Here is an 18,297-nt window from a genome sequence, read left to right as displayed (position 1 = left end):
AGTGAGTGAGTGAGTGAGTGAGTGAGTGAGTGAGTGAGTGAGTGAGTGAGTGAGTGAGTGAGTGAGTGAGTGAGTGAGTGAGTGAGTGAGTGAGTGAGTGAGTGAGTGAGTGAGTGAGTGAGTGAGTGAGTGAGTGAGTGAGTGAGTGAGTGAGTGAGTGAGTGAGTGAGTGAGTGAGTGAGTGAGTGAGTGAGTGAGTGAGTGAGTGAGTGAGTGAGTGACAGACATATAGGGGACTGACTGGAAGTAGAAAGAACTTTAATCAACTGGGGAAGTCTCATGGTGATTTCTATTAGTTACAACTTTACCCTTGTCACCTGTGGTATCTCCCCAAGAGAATCAGGGAATGTAGGGACAATAATGTGAATGCTGGGAAAGCCTACGGCCTGGGAGGATGTCTTTGCTCCGGATCACTCAAGATTTTCTTTGACTCATTTGCCAAATTTTAAACTCAACCTCTCCAGTGACTCTTTCCCAGCCTGGAGAGTACTTGCTGTTTACAGACACTATTTGATTTTCATGATGCTTTTGTAAGCAGCATCCTGCTTATTAGTATTTACACAAGATAAGCTATTATTTGAAGTGTGTTCTGACACCATGGGGCTCTGTGGTGAAACCGCCATGGCAGTTTATCACTCTTGGCAATATGACTAATCGAGTATGTTGCATGTGTTGCATTGTGTTTAAATATGCTAATTAGGATCAATTTGCACACAAGTCGTATTTACAAAGACAATGGGAATCATCATATAAGACTATATACACTACTTTGTCGGGAGGAGGCTGCGCTTTGGAGACGGAGTTACTTAGCCAATGTATGAACTTGAATTCAGGCAGCGCAAACTGTAGCCCCGGTTGTCCCAGCAGGCTGGAAATCAGCAGGCCCTTACCCTGTACTGCATCAACAAAATGTCTCCTGACCAGCAAGTCTGACCCCAGTGCTGTGGATTGCATTGCCTGAACTTGACTTGACTGCTGCGGTCTCCTTGGCCAGTTACCACCATAAATGTAATCTAATTCTGTCTAACCATTTGAAGCAAATCACTTCACCTGAATGTCAATATCACGATTAGATAATAACAATAATAATAATCTAGATTATAATTCCTCACACCGCTATTTCAAACAAAAAAGGGTTGATATCCACAGCGCTGTGTGAGTATATTTTCTTGAATATGACTGTTGAGAAATAAGAATGATAACATATAAATAAAATAACACTAGAATTTTACTCACTTAAAAAACTGGAGCACTACTTCTTCTTCTACCTTCCTTTCGTCCAATTAATTTAATTATTAGTCCGATATCTGCATGAAAAATTCCCCAAAAGGCACCAACACATGCATCAACACCACAAATACGGCCAAGAGCTGAGTTGTTACAGCAGCTAACGTTAGCCTCCTGAGATGGAAACCACATGCTACTCAAAGCAGCCACGCCCTTAATTATGCAGAACTTTAAGCCTTGATATACTGCAATTTAAACAGATGAGTTATTTTTACCCCCCCAGCTGTCATGAATAGTGATATAAGCTATAGAGACCAACATTGTTGTTTGTAGCAGTCTGTAAACATGTTTAGTTCTGCTGTAAAGTTGGGCATTTTAACTCTATAGGGGTTGACTTGATCGCCTCAAGTGGCCATTTGAGGAGCTGCAGTTTTTGGCACTTCTGGGTTGGCTTCACTCAGACCCGGAGGTTGCCATTTGAACACATTTGAACACATTTAACGATATTGGTGAATGAGGCCCAATGCTTGCAAGCAACATGCTTTAGTTCTTAATCCCCTGGGAGGTTGGAGAAGATGGAGGAATAGTTTCCTTTTAAGATAAATATTTACTCTAGTTATAACTGTGACTACCTGCACCACAGTTTTGACTAATTATACTACCTTTTTGTTTGTGTTTGCCTTTTCTCCTCCCCAGATGTTCGTTGCAAACAAGCTGGAGGATTCAGGCTGCAGCCTTCATGAGTTCTCTATAACTGGTTCTACGTATGCACCCGAGGGACAAATGTGAGTGTCACAGTTCGAACATGTACTACTTTTTTTTGGATAAAAGTACCTCATTATATAAAAAATATCTGTGGACAAAAATACCAAAGCAATTTACGCTGACCTTAAAGGAGAACCCTCACACCCTCTTTGATGAATTCTGTACTTTCTATATTTATAATACAAATGAAATCAAGCAAACTGTGATGTGGTCTGTGGTCCCAGATTTGTTACATCTACACTAATGACCCCCCCCCCCCCCCCCCCAGAAAAAAAACTGTCTCTAGCTGTGCTTCATGCGTTGCTATGGTGATTTCTGCAATAACTAGGGAAATAGTTAGTAATCCTGGATGTTGTTTTGTGTGCCTATTACTTGGAGAAAAATAGTAACATGACAGAGCAACTGAACACTGGGTTTTAAAGGTTTTAAATGATCTTTAAGTGTCAGATTCTCCCATCATTTGGTCATTTCAGAATGATCTTAGTTAATGTGGTGTTGTGAAGGAATGCAGGTAGGTGGCTAGTCATTAGGTAGGAGAAGGACTCTCCTGTACCGTGTATGCATGTTTGTTTGGCAGTTTGGTGAGTACAGCATTTTGACTCTGCATGAACCTGTCCATTTTATAACAGCAGAGTGTGGGTTATTGTGTGGGAGCTACGCTAGCAACGGTTGCAGTCTCTACTGGGAAGAGATCCATGGTTGTCATGTAATCAGCACTGCTTGTCAGGAACACACACACACACACACACACACACACACACACACACACACACACACACACACACACACACACACACACACACACACTCATATTGTTTACTACTGTACACACTCACTGTTTTTTACAGTTTACTTTGAAATGCTGAACAACTGAATGTTGTCCCCAGTCATAAATATTGATTAGGATATTGTGTCTGATGTGTAGTGAACAAAGTGTTTTTGTGTCGTGTGTGTGTGTTCTTGTGTGTTTGTGTGTGTGTTCGTGTGTGTGTTTGTTCCAGACTGAAAGAAGACAGGCCCGTCCAGTGTGGAGACTTTGATGGACTTTTGGAGTTGGCCACTGTGTGCTCTATGTGCAATGACTCTTCACTGGACTACAATGAGGTCATTAACACACATCCACACACACACCCATAGATAATTGTATAATCAGTTTCTTCCTCTATACCTGACGTTAAGTTTCTATGCAAAATAAACCCAAATGTGACACATGTCCTCATGCATTGAGAGTATGTATATACACACTGCAATGACTCCGTACAAGATAGAACTGGAACACACCGACTACAGAAAGCCTTCTCTTCTTCTTCCTCTCTCAGCTGAGCTAATTTTACTCCGATGTATAATCTTTTTCTCTGGTTTGGATTGCTTTTCTCACCTCTTTGTCATCACCATGGTATCATGGTAACCATGCTGAGGAGCGAGGCACTTCTCAACTTCCATGCATCTTCACAGAATAGCTGCTTCTGTTCTCGTAAATGGCTGTTTTGCCACCGATTTTGCATGTTTTTGGATAAAGGGAATTAAAGTCTGAGATCAAAGTATGCTAAACCAGGAGAAAGAGGAGGGCAGAGGAGCCGAGTGCTGGAAGGGAGCGAGGTGTTTTATTGCAGAGTCACACAAACAAATGATGTGTGGTACGCCATTAGTGGCTCATCTTACCTACATTTAACAACACTTTGTTTATGACTCAAAGTCTGCGGAGGCATGGGTGAATGACCTGTAGATTTGAACTAAAATGTGTCATCATAAAGAGGTCTGTGATTTGAATATTGAAAATTTACAAGGACACAGATTCATTTAAGTCCCTCAAAAAGACTGGTCGTCCACGTAAAACAAGTGCACGAGAAGGATGGAGGTGAGGATGATGCAAAGACTCAATGGGGAAACAGTTCAACACTGCAGCTGGATTTGCTCGCCAGTTCAGTGCCGAACAGGGCAAGGATCTGTCACAGCACACAGTGTCTCGCCGTTTCTCGACAGAGGAGAACTGATCCAGAGTGACTTCAGTGATGAGAGTACCTATAATTTATTTGTGTTTGATGGGAAACATTATGTTCAGCGTAGGACTGGGGAAAGATTCAACCCAAAGTGTGAAAGAAGTCAGTTAAATCTGGAGGAGGAAGTGTCATAGTTTGGAGGATGTTTTCTGCAGCAGGAGTTGGGCCTCTTGTACAGCTACATGGCAGGTGAATGAAAATGTTTATGTGAACCTCCTTCAGCAACATGCAATACCTTCACTGCAATTGTCTCCCAATCAGCTGCAATTTTTATGCAAGACAATGTCCCCTGTCACACTGTAAAACATGTTGAGCAGTTCCTTGAAGCTAAGAATACTGAAACAATGAAATGGAGTCCAGATCTAAACCCCATAGAGAATCTCTGGAAAATCCTTGGCAACAAAGTAATAAAATAAGTATATAAATAGTCCTGTTTTGATGCATTTCTGTTCTCTTAAAGGCCAAAGGGGTTTACGAGAAGGTGGGTGAAGCCACAGAGACCGCTCTCACCACCTTGGTGGAGAAGATGAATGTCTTCAAGACTGACCTGTCCGGACTGAGCAAGGTGGAACGTGCCGGTGCCTGCAACTCAGTAAGTTGTGTGTGTGTGTGTGTGTGTGTGTGTGTGTGTGTGTGTGTGTGTGTGTGTGTGTGTGTGTGTGTGTGTGTGTGTGTGTGTGTGTGTGTGTGTGTGTGTGTGTGTGTGTGTGTGTGTGTGTGTGTGTGTGTGTGTGTGTGTGTGTGTGTGTGTGTGTGTGTGTGTGTGTGTGTGTGTGTGTGTGTGTGTGTGTGTGTGTGTGTGTGTGTGTGTGTGTGTGTGTGTGTGTGTGTGTGTGTGTGTGTGTGTGTGTGTGTGTGTGTGTGTGTGTGTGTGTGTGTGTGTGTGTGTGTGCGTGCGAGCATGTGCGTGCGTGTGTTTGTGTGTGTGTGTGTGTGAGATGTTTGTCTGTCTTTTAAGAGGAACTCCACCTACTTTACACATCAAAGTCTGTTTACAGATGTTGGGGAGTACTACTGCATGAAAAGTTGTAAATACTTTTGTGGCTCCAGAGCAAGCTGCACAAAATCTGATTAACAGCCTCGAGTGATCTCTCTTGCATAATGCACTGGAATCCCTGACCCAATTGTTGGCCGTTGAGTTGCATTTTGGGTAATATAGGCAGCAGGTTTTGATGACAGGTTTGAAGAAGATGCTATCTGCTATATCTGTTTCTGCTGCATCGCTTTCGATCCTTTTTTCAAAATTGTGCGTCCTCTTGACTCTTTTTTATGCTGTATGAGGTGTTAAACCAGGTCTTTTAAGATCTGTATAGTACTCTTCTTTAGTCATTCATCTACATTGAGCATATTGTTTGCTTAAACATATCTGCTGCAGGCATTGCACTCTCTCAGCATGAATGTGCGTCTGAGACTGTAACTATTCTGCTCATTATACCATACTGTGCTCTGCCTGTTTGTGGGGATGATATAATCATCTAGTGTGCTCCTGGTTATACAGATTTGTGCCAGATTATTTACATTTACATTTACAACAGGTTCAGGTTTTACTGTCTTACTCGATGACATTTGATAAAGCACACGGCTGTTTGACATCAGGGTGTGAACCTCTTGAGTGTTTGGTGAGAAGTTCAAATATTTAAAGTGTAATTTACAACATCTGTAAAGGCAACACGCCTACCCGCTGCATTACGTTGAGTCAAGGTCAATTCTGCATAAAGCTAGCTGCAGCTTATCACGGATGATGTTCAGGTTGTGCAGGAGTAAGTGTCCAGTCTGACCTGTGCATGAGAGGAGTCTGAAAGACCAATGAACCACTAAGCTGATGTCAGCAGGGCTTGTCTTCTACTGTGTTTTAGTCAGGCACCTCTGGTTCCGAGCCTACTCACTCTACTGTACATTAATGTTGTCACGATAGCTGAATTTTAAACTTGGATACTAGTATAAAAAATACTTCTTCTATACCTAGGAAAAAAGAAAGAAACTCTTAGAACATCAATAACTATTTTCTTTACCTGCACACAGTGCAGGAACAAAAATTTCACTGAACATATACAGACACAAAGGGAACTTTCTGCTCTGTTGTTTCCTCTGTGCAGCCTTGGGTTGAAAATCTGATTATAGATATGCAATTTTTACAGCTTCAATACTTTCAATGCTACCAAATGTGTGATACTGTATCCTTTTGAACGCTGTGGTATTTAAATGTATTGAAGCATCCACACTTTTGACAACCTCACTGTACATAGAGGTCATTAAAATCCATGTTGGAAGAACAAAGCTTGTCAGTAACAAACATGTTGGAGCCTTGTAGCAACTGTCAGTCAGTGAAGTCAGAAGGGCAGAAAAAAAGAAGTAAGACTGAATGCTTTCTGAATAGGCCCAGTGCTTAACAATGAAAAAAAAATATTCATACGTAGTTTTAGATGAGATGCTAAAATCTCTCCGCCCAGTTAGAAAACAGAGGAAAGAAGGGGAGAATGATTTCCCAGGGACAAACTCTCGTTGCTCTCCGTGTTTGACAGAGACGAGAGGTTTGTCACGTTGTCAGATTCTAGGACATACATCAGATGTTTGAAGGCCCCTGACAGAGTGTCTGTACATCTCAGTCTGGCATCACCAGTGTTAACCTTTTCAGCCTGTCATGTGTAATGGGGATCGGCACAGACTGGACTAGAGGGACACCTACTGGTAGATCTAAACTTGACACTAAATGCAGATAATGCAGCATGTAAGGAATACGGATGTTTTGTGTTCCTACAGTAGCATTTTATTTTTCCCACTCAATATCATTGTGCTATTATTTTCCATATGCTTCCAGTTGTTATGCTAACCTTCTATAGCCAGATCTACATTATCATCATGTCACGTACATCTGAGGCAGCAGCCAGACATTCAGACAAGGTGGTTGAGTGTTTGGTCTAAAGTGTCATCCTTCAGCTGTCTGTAGCTCAGCCAGTCCTCTAAGTCAGCCACTGGCTGTCAGCCTGACAGCTGCCCACAGATACAGCTATTTAGCTCAAGCTCTGGCTCTTGGTCACTGTCTTCTTCTTCTACTTATCTGTCATTTCTACTGTTTTCATCCATCAGGTGATAAAGCAATTGATGAAGAAGGAGTTCACCCTGGAGTTCTCTCGTGACCGCAAGTCCATGTCTGTCTACTGCACCCCCGTGAAGCCGGGCTCCCAGAGCAAGATGTTCATCAAGGCATGAAAGAATAATACAATCACAGAGACATACATTTCATCACTTTCATTCATAGGCATCATTGCTTGATGTTTGTGTCTTGTGTCAATTGAATTCCCTCCTCACAGGGTGCTCCAGAGAGTGTGATTGAGCGGTGTCAGTACCTGCGGTTGGGAACAGCGAAGGTCACACTGACACCCGCCCTGCGTGACCAGCTGCTGTCTAAGATCAGGGACTGGGGGACTGGCAGGGACACCCTGCGCTGCCTGGCCCTGGCAACTCATGACGTCCCGCCACGCAAAGAGGACATGGACTTGGAGAATTCCAGCAAGTTTATAGAATATGAGGTACAACAGAGGACCATGGTAACATCTGATGTTTATCTTAGGAATCCCAATGGTTCAAATAGGCTCATTATGTATTGAAGTCAGTGTTGGGTGTGGCAATAATCCACAACTGCTTTAGTTATTTGCATTATTTCAAATGATTTGGAATGAGGTTGCCTTACTTCTGCAGCAGAACTGAGAAGTTCCTGCCCTAATCTTTATCCACTGAAAGCCTGAAGCTTTTACCCTGGGTTCTTCTTCCCTAAAACAATTCCTTTGTTGCATAGAAACTAATCTGTTTGGTGTTTCCAGCAGCTATTCTATTTCTGTGGCGCTGAGGTGAGATTCTGTTTTCAGATAAAGCTCTGTGCAACCTAATCCCCTCCTATCTCTCTCTCCTTTCTCTTTCCATTCAGTTTGGTCTCACATTTGTGGGCTGTGTGGGCATGCTCGACCCGCCCAGGAAGGAGGTGATCGGCTCAGTGAAACTGTGCAACGAGGCAGGCATACGTGTTATCATGATCACGGGAGACAACAAGGGCACAGCTGTGGCAATCTGCAGACGAATTGGCATTTTCAGCGAGGATGACGACGTGACAGGAATGGCCTACACAGGCCGCGAGTTCGATGATCTCCCGCCCGAGGCACAGAGAGAAGCCGTCAAACGGGCGCGATGCTTCGCCCGCGTCGAGCCAGCTCACAAGTCTAAGATCGTGGGATACTTGCAGTCATTCGATGAGATTACTGCCATGGTGAGGAGAAGGGATGATTGAATTTACTCAACTCACAGTGTTCACCTGCACCTTTTCCTCCTGCTCTACACTGGCACCTAGAGCTGGATCATATAAAATCTTTCATCCAGATTTAGTCTATTTCATGTCTAACGATATAAATCAGGATATAGACATTTTCAAAGATTAAGACATAAACATTCCAAAACAGTCCTGGTTTATTTCCTGTTGTTATTCAATACATAAATATTTTTGATGAAATAACCACATGGTAAATCCTATTTTTCTATACCCCTGTGTGAGTGCAATACTTTACCATTTAAGACCATTTAATTAAGAACTTCGGTGCAAAATTAACATAAAACTATAAACAATAATGATAAATTATGTGAACATGCATGCACACACAAACACAGAGTAATCAGGTTATGACAGTAGTTTGATGAAACGTGGGAGTCGAACAATAAAGCTTAATGAGTGAAGAAAATCCTGCACACTGCTGTATGAAAACATTAGTCACAATTTATTTTAAACAACATTTGGGGTTCCAAGTGGACCTTACACATTATTCCCCACCATTATTATGCAGAGAGAACTCAGTCCTGCGCTGCAATGGAGCTTAAAGTAATGTAAAGTGTGCTTGTAAAAACAATACCGCAATCTTCAAAGGATATTCCCTCCAAATATTTCACATCAGATTTTCTGAGAAATTTGACAATATCTTGATATATGATTTCATCATGATACGATTACATTCAAAGATGATCGATTAGCATACTCAGCCAGAATGGCACCCAAGCCTTAACTGTTACCCCTTTCTCTGCTTTGTGCAAATCTACACGATACAGTATGTTTGCTTTGCTATATATTTCTTTATGCGTGTTGCAAGGCAAAAAAATAAATAAATGCATCTGCTCCTTCCTTCAACTGCGGCGGTGAATGACTTGTTGAGAATGCATGAGAAGAGGCCAGTGAGGCGTGACATGTTTCAGGTCTCTGTGAGGCTGCTCTCTCAGACACTGCTATCAAAAACTGTCATCTCCGGCCCGCTCTGCTGCTTCCTCTCAGACACACGTCTCAGAAGAGGGGCTGATCCGAGGGGAAGATGGGAGGGTGGGAGACAACAAAATCACCATTTGCCTGTCAGACTAACTCCACCATTCCACCACCTAAAGTCGCTTTGGGCCCTGCCGGGACAGAAGAATATATCTCACTCAGCTTTAGCTTAATCCTGTCTGGATCTGAAATGATAATGAGACTTTGCATAAATGAGATTGAAGTTTCTTATCAATCACTTTTTTTTTTAAAGAATGATCTCCCCTAGGGCTGGCCGGTATTATGGTATATAGCATCAAAACGATATAAAAATGTATTTCTATTTCTAATTTCTATTGCACTGTCAAAAAACAGCAGCCAAACTGTGTTATGGTAATATTTATGTATAATAGTTTTGCACTAAAGTACTAAAATACTCTGTACTTTTTATTTGTCAAGTATTTAATTCACAGAAGTATATTCAAAATACCACCGATTTTTTCATGTAGACATTTTATTTATTGAATAATCAGAAAACATGCTATATGATGATGAAGAAGGAAGATTTTGGCCATATCACCCAGCCCTAATCTCTCCTAAATATGTAATGTGGGCTCATTATTTTAAAAGTGAACAAGCTGAGGCAAGAATAGTAATTCTATCAAAGACGTTTTTATAGTTTTATTCAGCTTTTTGCTTCACAAAATTTTCACCCGTTATTTAAAACTAGTTCTTAATATGTCTGAAGTCATATTCCAGCTTGGGGGGGGGGAAACTTGCATTGAAATGATTGGTATTAATGAGTCTTTTATGCATATATAAATAATGCTTTTAAGATTGTTCCCATAATCAGGAATTCGGATCCATTCCTGTGAGTCAGGACTTCTGATGCATTAACAGCACAAGCATTCTTTTGTCGTCACAGACGGGAGATGGTGTGAACGACGCCCCTGCCCTGAAGAAAGCAGAGATTGGCATTGCCATGGGCTCTGGCACAGCGGTGGCCAAGTCAGCGTCCGAGATGGTGCTGTCTGATGATAACTTCTCCACCATAGTGGCTGCCGTGGAGGAGGGCAGAGCCATCTACAACAACATGAAGCAGTTCATCAGATACCTCATCTCCTCTAATGTGGGAGAAGTGGTCTGGTGAGGAGCACAAACACACACTGAGATGCATGTCTTCACCTTTAGTCTGACGTCCTCGGCTGATGTTTGTGTTTCTTCTCTCTGTCCATGTGCAGCATCTTCCTGACAGCCATTCTGGGTCTCCCTGAGGCTTTGATTCCAGTCCAGCTGCTGTGGGTGAATCTGGTGACTGACGGCCTGCCTGCCACCGCCCTGGGCTTTAACCCCCCCGACCTGGACATCATGGACAAACCTCCCCGCAACCCCAAGGAGCCTCTCATCTCTGGGTGGCTCTTCTTCAGATATCTGGCCATTGGAGGTATTAGCTCTGACCTGAACAAACTGCGAATCAGTGTGGGTTTATGTCTGAGTGTACAAGTGTTTGCAGTTTACGATTGAGGCAAGTTGGTTGACGTCCTTTCTATCTAGTCATTTATAAATCCTGTTTTTCCTGTAGGATATGTGGGTCTGGGAACAGTGGGTGCTGCCACATGGTGGTACTTGTTTGATGAAGACGGCCCACAAGTGTCTTTCTATCAGCTGGTGAGTTGCAAAACATTGTTCGCACTGTCTTCCTTAATTTGCTGCAGCACAGCAATATATAATATAGTTTCTTTCTCTTATATTTATATGTTGATATGAACCCCCTTTCAGCTTTCTTTACATCCCCCGCTATTGGAGACAGTGATGTTTGGCGATCCCAGCAGCATACAGAAATAGAAAAGGAACTTAGACCCATGTGGTTTGATTGCAGACAGGGACAGGACGTGGACGAGTTTCTGCAGCTGTTCCCCCATCAGATCTGAGCTCCATCCAACCAGGTCGCAGGGGTCCTGGTGACATCCTGCAGACTCACATACACACACAACCAGACTAACTGCTGTCTGTCTCTCTCCACAGAGACACTTCATGCAATGTACTGAGGTCAACCCCATGTTCCAGGGCATAGACTGTGAGGTGTTTGAATCCCGCTACCCCACAACCATGGCCCTGTCTGTGCTGGTCACCATCGAAATGTTCAACTCGCTCAACAGGTCAGTCATCTTCTGTTGTCATGTCAGGGTACACACTCCTTAAATGTCACAGCTGTCAGATATTTATTAAAAAGGAGACACTGTCATCCAAAAGCCAGCACTCCCTTTGGGAAAGCTGGCTGAAGGATATCAGCAAGGTCCTCAACACATCCATCACAAACATCGACTCCTTGCACTGCAGAAGAACTTGCTGTTGCTGTTTATAATGCCCATATATAATTTAGAATCTACATTTGGTGAATGAGGCAAAGGAATCAGGCTTAGCCAGACATCTTAAGAAATGGAATAATTCTTATTTGGGGAGGCAGAAAATAAAAGGAACAGTGGGATGAAGGGAAAACTCCCAGTGTTTTTGCCAGGATTGCTCATGGAGCAAGTCTGTCAGTTGCTCCCTATTGAAACAAATGCAAGTGTCTCATTTAGGAAAGAATCTGAGAAAGGGAAGGTTGGAATAAAGAGTTGTGTCACTGATGACAATGTTATCCCAAACCAAGACTGTAAATAAAACTGACACAGGGGTCTCATGTTTACATGGTTACTATCACCCATAAAAGGAGGGAGACTAGTTGCCATGATGCATTATTGTTACATTCAGTTAATTGCAAAGACATTATAATTAAATGTGGCCTTATTTTTGAATTGTAATGTGGTTGTAATTCTCTGTCAACTATTGAAACCTTGAAGTCTTGCAGATTCTTATTTAACCTTTGCAACATGATAGAACAACTTCCATGTAAGCCCCTAATGTCAAGTTGAGCAGCCTAATCGTCAACATGTTTCATTCTGTTAAAACTTCTCTCCACCAGTTTGTCTGAGAACCAGTCCCTGCTCAGGATGCCTCCCTGGGTCAATTTCTGGCTGCTGGGAGCCATCATCCTCTCCCTCTCCCTCCACTTCTTAATCCTCTACGTTGAGCCTCTGCCGGTAAGAGTTCATCCACGAGACAATAGTTGACTCTGTCAGTGAGGCTAGTTCCCATCTAAAGGGTGTTGCGAAGAATGCTTACTGATAATTATACATGTTATGGTCCACATGCATTATGATGTTTTTATGAGGCAGATTATTCTTGACATTATTGTTTCTAAAAGCCAAATATACCTTGAGATAAAAGTACAGTGACCCTTAAAGTTCACAAGTCTCTGTGCACTGCAATTTCAGAAAACTCATGCAAATAGATCAAATACAGAAACAATACAAGCTGCATAGAAAAAGTTTCAGTTTCAGTACCCAGCTGCCCCATCTGATCTCCACATGCGCATGCTTATTTCTGCCTGATTTGTTCCGAACAGACATCACACCAACGATGCAACTTTCTGAGCAATCTCTGGTCACACATTGTGTTCTTTATGCATCTCACACATATGTTTATAGATGTGATGTACACAAGTCACCGCACCAACACTCCGTGGTTAGGTTTAGAGTAGTCTCGCTTTACCAGATCTATCTCCACAGCACTGTGGCCTGACTACACCGGCTTATCATTCTGGGATTGGGGAAAAAGCGCCCTGGCTTGATAGCAGAGATAGTGAAAGATGCCTGACATCTGGCGTGTGACATATCGCCAGATCTCAGGCTTTATTGCAACGCTGTACACCCGGTGAGCCAGAGTAGGTTAAGAAAAAGATTGTGGTTTGGGTTAAAAAATTGCTAATCCAGAAAGTTATCTCAGGAGGTGTGCCTTGTAGTGAAGTGTAGCTGAGACTGGCACTGCCTTCTCAACAGATCGGGCAGTGTCACTGACTTTGTGCATGTGCAGAATAAATCAAACATGAAACACAACAATACACATTTCCAGGGGTCACTAGCTATTACCTTAAATAACTCTTTTACATTGGGTTTTGTGCAATTGCAGGCATTTTTGTATTAACTTGTGTTCTTGTATTTTCAGTGTTTTCTTAATGCTGCAAATGTTTGTGGCTATGTCCAGCACCACGCTAACCGTATTTTTATTCCTGTGCTTCAGTTGATCTTCCAGGTGACCCCTCTGCACTGGTCCCAGTGGATCGTGGTCCTGAAGATTTCCATTCCAGTCATCCTCCTGGATGAGGCACTGAAATATATCTCCAGGAACCATCTAGAAGGTATGAAGGGCATTTTGGTCCACTTTTTCCGATGAACCAATACTCCCCATAAACCCATCCAACAGTGATGAGGTTTATTGGTCAGTGAATGTTGAGAATCAGATTTTACTGACAAGTCTCTTCTGTTCTTTTTCTCTCTCTTGCATTTCTAATTCAGCCTAAACACTTTTTATCTCACCTTCTGTGAAAAGGTACTCTATTTCCAATCTCTACATGCCTTTTTCCCTCTCCAGTAGAAACCCTTGTACACTGATCTCACTAGTTACCATGTATTCTAAAAGATGTGTTTTTTCTTTTTTATCTCCGGCAGGTGATGAGGACAAGAAATATCGTCGGAGATGGCAGCTGAACTAAGACCTCTCCCTCAACACAATCCCACACTTAGACACACGCCTACCCTCTTCCCTTTATGAGCTAGAAACCTTTTCTCTCCCCTGTCCTCATTCCCCACTCCTGCATGTCCAACAAACCACCACTAGAAATGAGCAGGGCTTGCATGAGAACGAGTGTGCAAGAAAGAGAGCATGCGTGTTCCTGCGAGCATGGCTTTGTGTGTGTGTGTGTGTGTGTGTGTGTGTGTGTGTGTGTGTGTGTGTGTGTGTGTGTGTGTGTGTGTGTGTGTGTGTGTGTGTGTGTGTGTGTGTGTGTGTGTGTGTGTGTGTGTGTGTGTGTGTGTGTGTGTGTGTGTGTGTGTGTGTGTGTGTGTGTGTGTGTGTGTGTGTGTGTGTGTGTGTGTGTGTGTGTGTGTGTGTGTGTGTGTGTGTGTGTGTGTGTGTGTGTGTGTGTGTTTTTGCAGGTCTGTCTTTATAGTTGCAAGAGCGAGAAACAACTGCAGAAGAGAAAAACAAAAGATAAAACTGCCCAGAGCTCTGCTTTTTAAAGATTTCTGCTCATTGTTCTTTTTTGACTGTACAGTACAAACGGTGGTGCCGAAACTGGACTTTGGGGAGGGAAGGAGAGGGAGGACAGGGGAACGGAGGTTGACAATACTTGGTGGGAGGGGAGGGGGGAAGAAAATTTGAAATTAGCACAGAGACCGAAAGAGAGATTGAGAGGTCTGCGATGGAGAAGAGACTGGTGTACACACACTAGCAACAGAAGAGCATCAGCAAGAATAAGGGAGGCAAAAATAGTCGGCTCTCAAGGCGGCGTGACCAGAGTAGAGAGCCATTGTTCCTGTGTGTGTCCACAAAAACATTATCTGGAGGTAAAGTCCAGGGATCTGCCACCCACACTTCTGGCAGCGATTTCTAGCCAGCTCTGAAGGAGCGTGGCCTTATCAGCACCACACAGTTGTATCTCTGGCCAGTTTGTCCCAGCACTGCTCCTTCATCTCTCTTTATCTTCACTCTCCAAAGTCTGACTCCTGTTGGTCATGTTTTATGCAGAATGACTCTTCTTTTGCCTGTCTTGCTCTCTCTCTCTCTTTTTTGCTCTCTGTCAAGGAGGCAGCTGTGGGCCCGGGGGTCGTGGCGTTATCGGGCATTTGAGTTGGGTTGTGGAGATGTCGCTCCACCTAAAGGTGTGAATAGCTTTACGCCGCTTGGCCGCTTCCTTGGGCTCTTAATTCGAGGAGCTGAGGTCAGCTCACAGACTTGGCAAACATATAAAAAGTTAAAAAAATAAAAATGTCAACCAAACCAGCATATCAGTAGAGTAGTTCTCAGCCAGTCCACCCAGCTGGTCTTGTTAAGCCTGAGTTGAATGTCCTTCTGCTGTGCTGCTTTCAGAGTTTTAGCTGTCAAATGTCAGAATTAAAGGCGGGTCTGAGCAAGAGGATGAAGCTCCATGACATTTTTTACATATAACTGTCTTGGAGCATCATGTTGTTGATCTACCTTGAATTTGATTCAACGCTGCACCAGTGCTAACGTGTTTGCATATAGCCTTACTTGAATTAATTTGTCTGATTTGACCGGATAGGCTTTTCAGTCGTGGAATCGCGTGGATGATGTAGTTAAAGTAAGTTAAGGAATGACAAGTAAACTGCTTGAGTTTGTCCTGAGACAGTTCTATATTTAGCACATTTAACATCCATGCCTTACACAGCCCACTGCACCTCCACATTGAATTTGTGGTCAAGATCAATGTGTTTTGTGCTAGCCTTCAGTTAGCATTTCCCCCATTGCCACCACTCTCTCAGATGTGCCCTAGCAGTGATATATTCATTTTGATCACCTGAGGTCTTAAACACTCTGAATGTCCACCTGGTCTGAGGCATGTTTAATAGGAAGCCCTTCTTTTGCTGTGCTTTGTGCGCTGCTCCCTCAGCTCCTCCTGCTTTCAGTGCTTTAGCAACTCACTTTGGTATTGTTTTATAATGACTAAATAGTAATGTATTTGACTGAATGAACCCACGTGGTTTGGATTGTGTCTTTAAGTCTTAATTATGGGTTTTGCGTTGGGTCCGGGTGCTCTGCAGACTGGGTCAGTGGTTTTTTTAATATCTTACCCTGAGGACAGAGGAGAGTTTTAAAATAAAAAACCTGTTCAAAATCAATTCAAATGAATTTAAAAACGCAATGTTTTGATTATTGACACACTGTGCAGATCTCTTTTACCTCCCTTTTCCTGCTTCAAGACCTGATTTCATCAAGGAGGACTGATTTCCACAGTGTGACCTATGGTTTGGAATCTAAAGGAAAAATCCATCCTTAAACACTTCCAACATTAGTGACCAATCCGCCGTTGCTTACAGGGCTGTATTTAGTTGTATTCATCTATTTTGTTGCTTGGTGATGCTTTTTTTTCTTACTCCAGGGGATCATTCGCCAAACTTAGATGGGATGACATCATTGAGTCCAGATATTTCCAGTTCCACATGCTCTCTGGGGTCATTCTTGGAAATGTACAGTATACTCATTCACTTAGAAGCAAATTGAGAGAAAGTACGCTAAAAAAGACCTCACGATACAGAAAAATACCTTCTGAAAGGCTTTGAACATCTCAGACTAATGCCAACATGAGAAGATTTAAGGGTGGAATATTCCTTCTAGTTTCATACCATAAGCTGGATTTTGTTGAAGTAAATAATGACCTCTGTCCAGACCAGCAGACCACCTGTCCCTGACCCAGGTCTCAATGGCTCTGTAACATGCTGGCACTCTGGCCACCAGGCACTATTATAGGTCTCTATAGCCTTGTTATTTACTACTGAATCCTCAACTCTGTACAGAAGATGACAATATGATCGCATGGAACCTTGTTACTGTAATAATAACCTATACAGTATATAATATTTAATTTTTTGATAACTTGCATCAATGAAATCTACTTACCAACAACATACAGACTTGCGAGAAACCATTTTTTGTTTTTCTTGAGCACATGGTATCTTAAGGATCTCTTTTTTTGTTTTGTAGGATAGAAAGGTAGTTTCTTCATTGTTCCATTTGGTTTTTACAGTTGCTGGGGTTTTGTGTCTTTTACTGTAGAGAAAGAATATGACGTTATCATGTTTAAGATAGACAAGAATCATGCTTACGCTAAATAATGGCGACGATGACGCTGATCATTTCAGTGATAGTTATCTGGTGTGAGAATGTTCAAGAATTTGTGAATGAACTGTGTCTGGTTTACACTGAGCGATAAGCAGTGATGAATCCTGGGATATGAAGTTTTATGACTGTACATTGAAGGGCTTGGTGTGGATGCAGGCTCTAGAGACCCCTGACAATCCTTTTGGGTCTGACAACCCTTCTAGTGCGGTACTCAAAGTCCTCTACCATCTGTAAAAGAATAAGGAGTGATCGGGTTCATATGAATAATATCTGACCAATTGACCCTTTTCTGTCTGTATAGACAAGTAAACGGTCTCTAGAGCCTGAGTTCCACCTCTGAGAAATTTAAAGGATTCTCTGTATTGCCTTGTTAATATTAATTGTGGACACATAATTTTATAAATGACAAAGACGTGGAAATAAAGATAATTTATCTTGTTATTTATTCAGAGGTTGTGTTCTTTTTTTTATGGTGTTTTATTTCTGAGACCGATTTCTTTGGTACTACCCTCTACCAAAGAAATAGTCCTAAAGCAAACTGTTGACAGCGGTTTTGTGGATAAACCGGAATAACCGAGAATGTTTATTTTTTTTATTAATGTCATTTTGCATTGCTTTATGGACGCCAAACTAAATTTCATTCATAGGTTTCAGAGTCACATATTAGGAATAGCTGTATTGTTTTGGGAATAGCTGTGACAGTAACAAAACCTGTTTATATTTACAAAACAACAAGAGCATGCTCCAGAGATATTCTCACAACTGTTAATGTCAGTATATAGCGACAACTTGTACAGGTGCTGGATCTGAAAACAGACTAGACAAAAGTGACAAGGGATCTGCACGCTGCACTGACGCATAGATCCTAGACTGTTACACTTAACAGCAACGTGTCACTCTAACAGAGATCTGATATCAGGTGCTGTTAAAGCACAACAGGAGAATTTCCATCTATGGAAAAAATATAGGAAAACATATTAGATTATATCATACAAGAACATGGGCCTAAGGAAATCACAGAAAACAGTAAATGGGGAAAAAAGTAGGAAATAATATAACTTGTACAAAATGGTTTAAATGACCAAAGTTCAGTGAAATAAGAATAATTTAGAATTTAGAATTGATTTATTCAGGATAGCCCCCTGAGATGAATCCTCTCATTTTGGAGGGGGTCCTTCCATATAATGGAATACATAATACAAAGTCAAAAAGAAATACAGTGAGACACAATACAGGACTTCTTCATGCACACAAACACAGTCAGACAGACAAGACTCTCCTGACCCCAGC

At 42.2% G+C, this 18,297-nt stretch overlaps 1 protein-coding gene across 1 annotated transcript in view; it reads left to right on the top strand.

Annotated features, from left to right (window-relative positions):
* Positions 1-17,452, top strand: part of atp2a3 (ATPase sarcoplasmic/endoplasmic reticulum Ca2+ transporting 3) — a 53,202-nt gene extending 35,750 nt beyond the window's left edge. Inside the window, exons 9-21 of the mRNA XM_083926796.1 lie at positions 1,924-2,012; positions 2,994-3,096; positions 4,453-4,584; positions 7,080-7,196; positions 7,304-7,522; positions 7,918-8,253; positions 10,193-10,413; positions 10,509-10,711; positions 10,850-10,935; positions 11,293-11,426; positions 12,233-12,350; positions 13,390-13,507; positions 13,818-17,452. Coding sequence (XP_083782922.1) covers positions 1,924-2,012; positions 2,994-3,096; positions 4,453-4,584; positions 7,080-7,196; positions 7,304-7,522; positions 7,918-8,253; positions 10,193-10,413; positions 10,509-10,711; positions 10,850-10,935; positions 11,293-11,426; positions 12,233-12,350; positions 13,390-13,507; positions 13,818-13,861 — 1,920 coding nt within the window. The 3' untranslated portion in view covers positions 13,862-17,452. The remainder of the gene's footprint in view (positions 1-1,923; positions 2,013-2,993; positions 3,097-4,452; positions 4,585-7,079; positions 7,197-7,303; positions 7,523-7,917; positions 8,254-10,192; positions 10,414-10,508; positions 10,712-10,849; positions 10,936-11,292; positions 11,427-12,232; positions 12,351-13,389; positions 13,508-13,817) is intronic.
* Positions 17,453-18,297: the final 845 nt, after the last annotated feature.

The sequence above is a fragment of the Echiichthys vipera genome (assembly GCF_963691815.1).
Source record: "Echiichthys vipera genome assembly, chromosome: 14".
Lineage (NCBI taxonomy): Eukaryota > Metazoa > Chordata > Actinopteri > Perciformes > Trachinidae > Echiichthys > Echiichthys vipera.
Note: the sequence above shows the minus strand (reverse complement) of the source record. Positions and strands in the feature narration are given on the sequence as shown.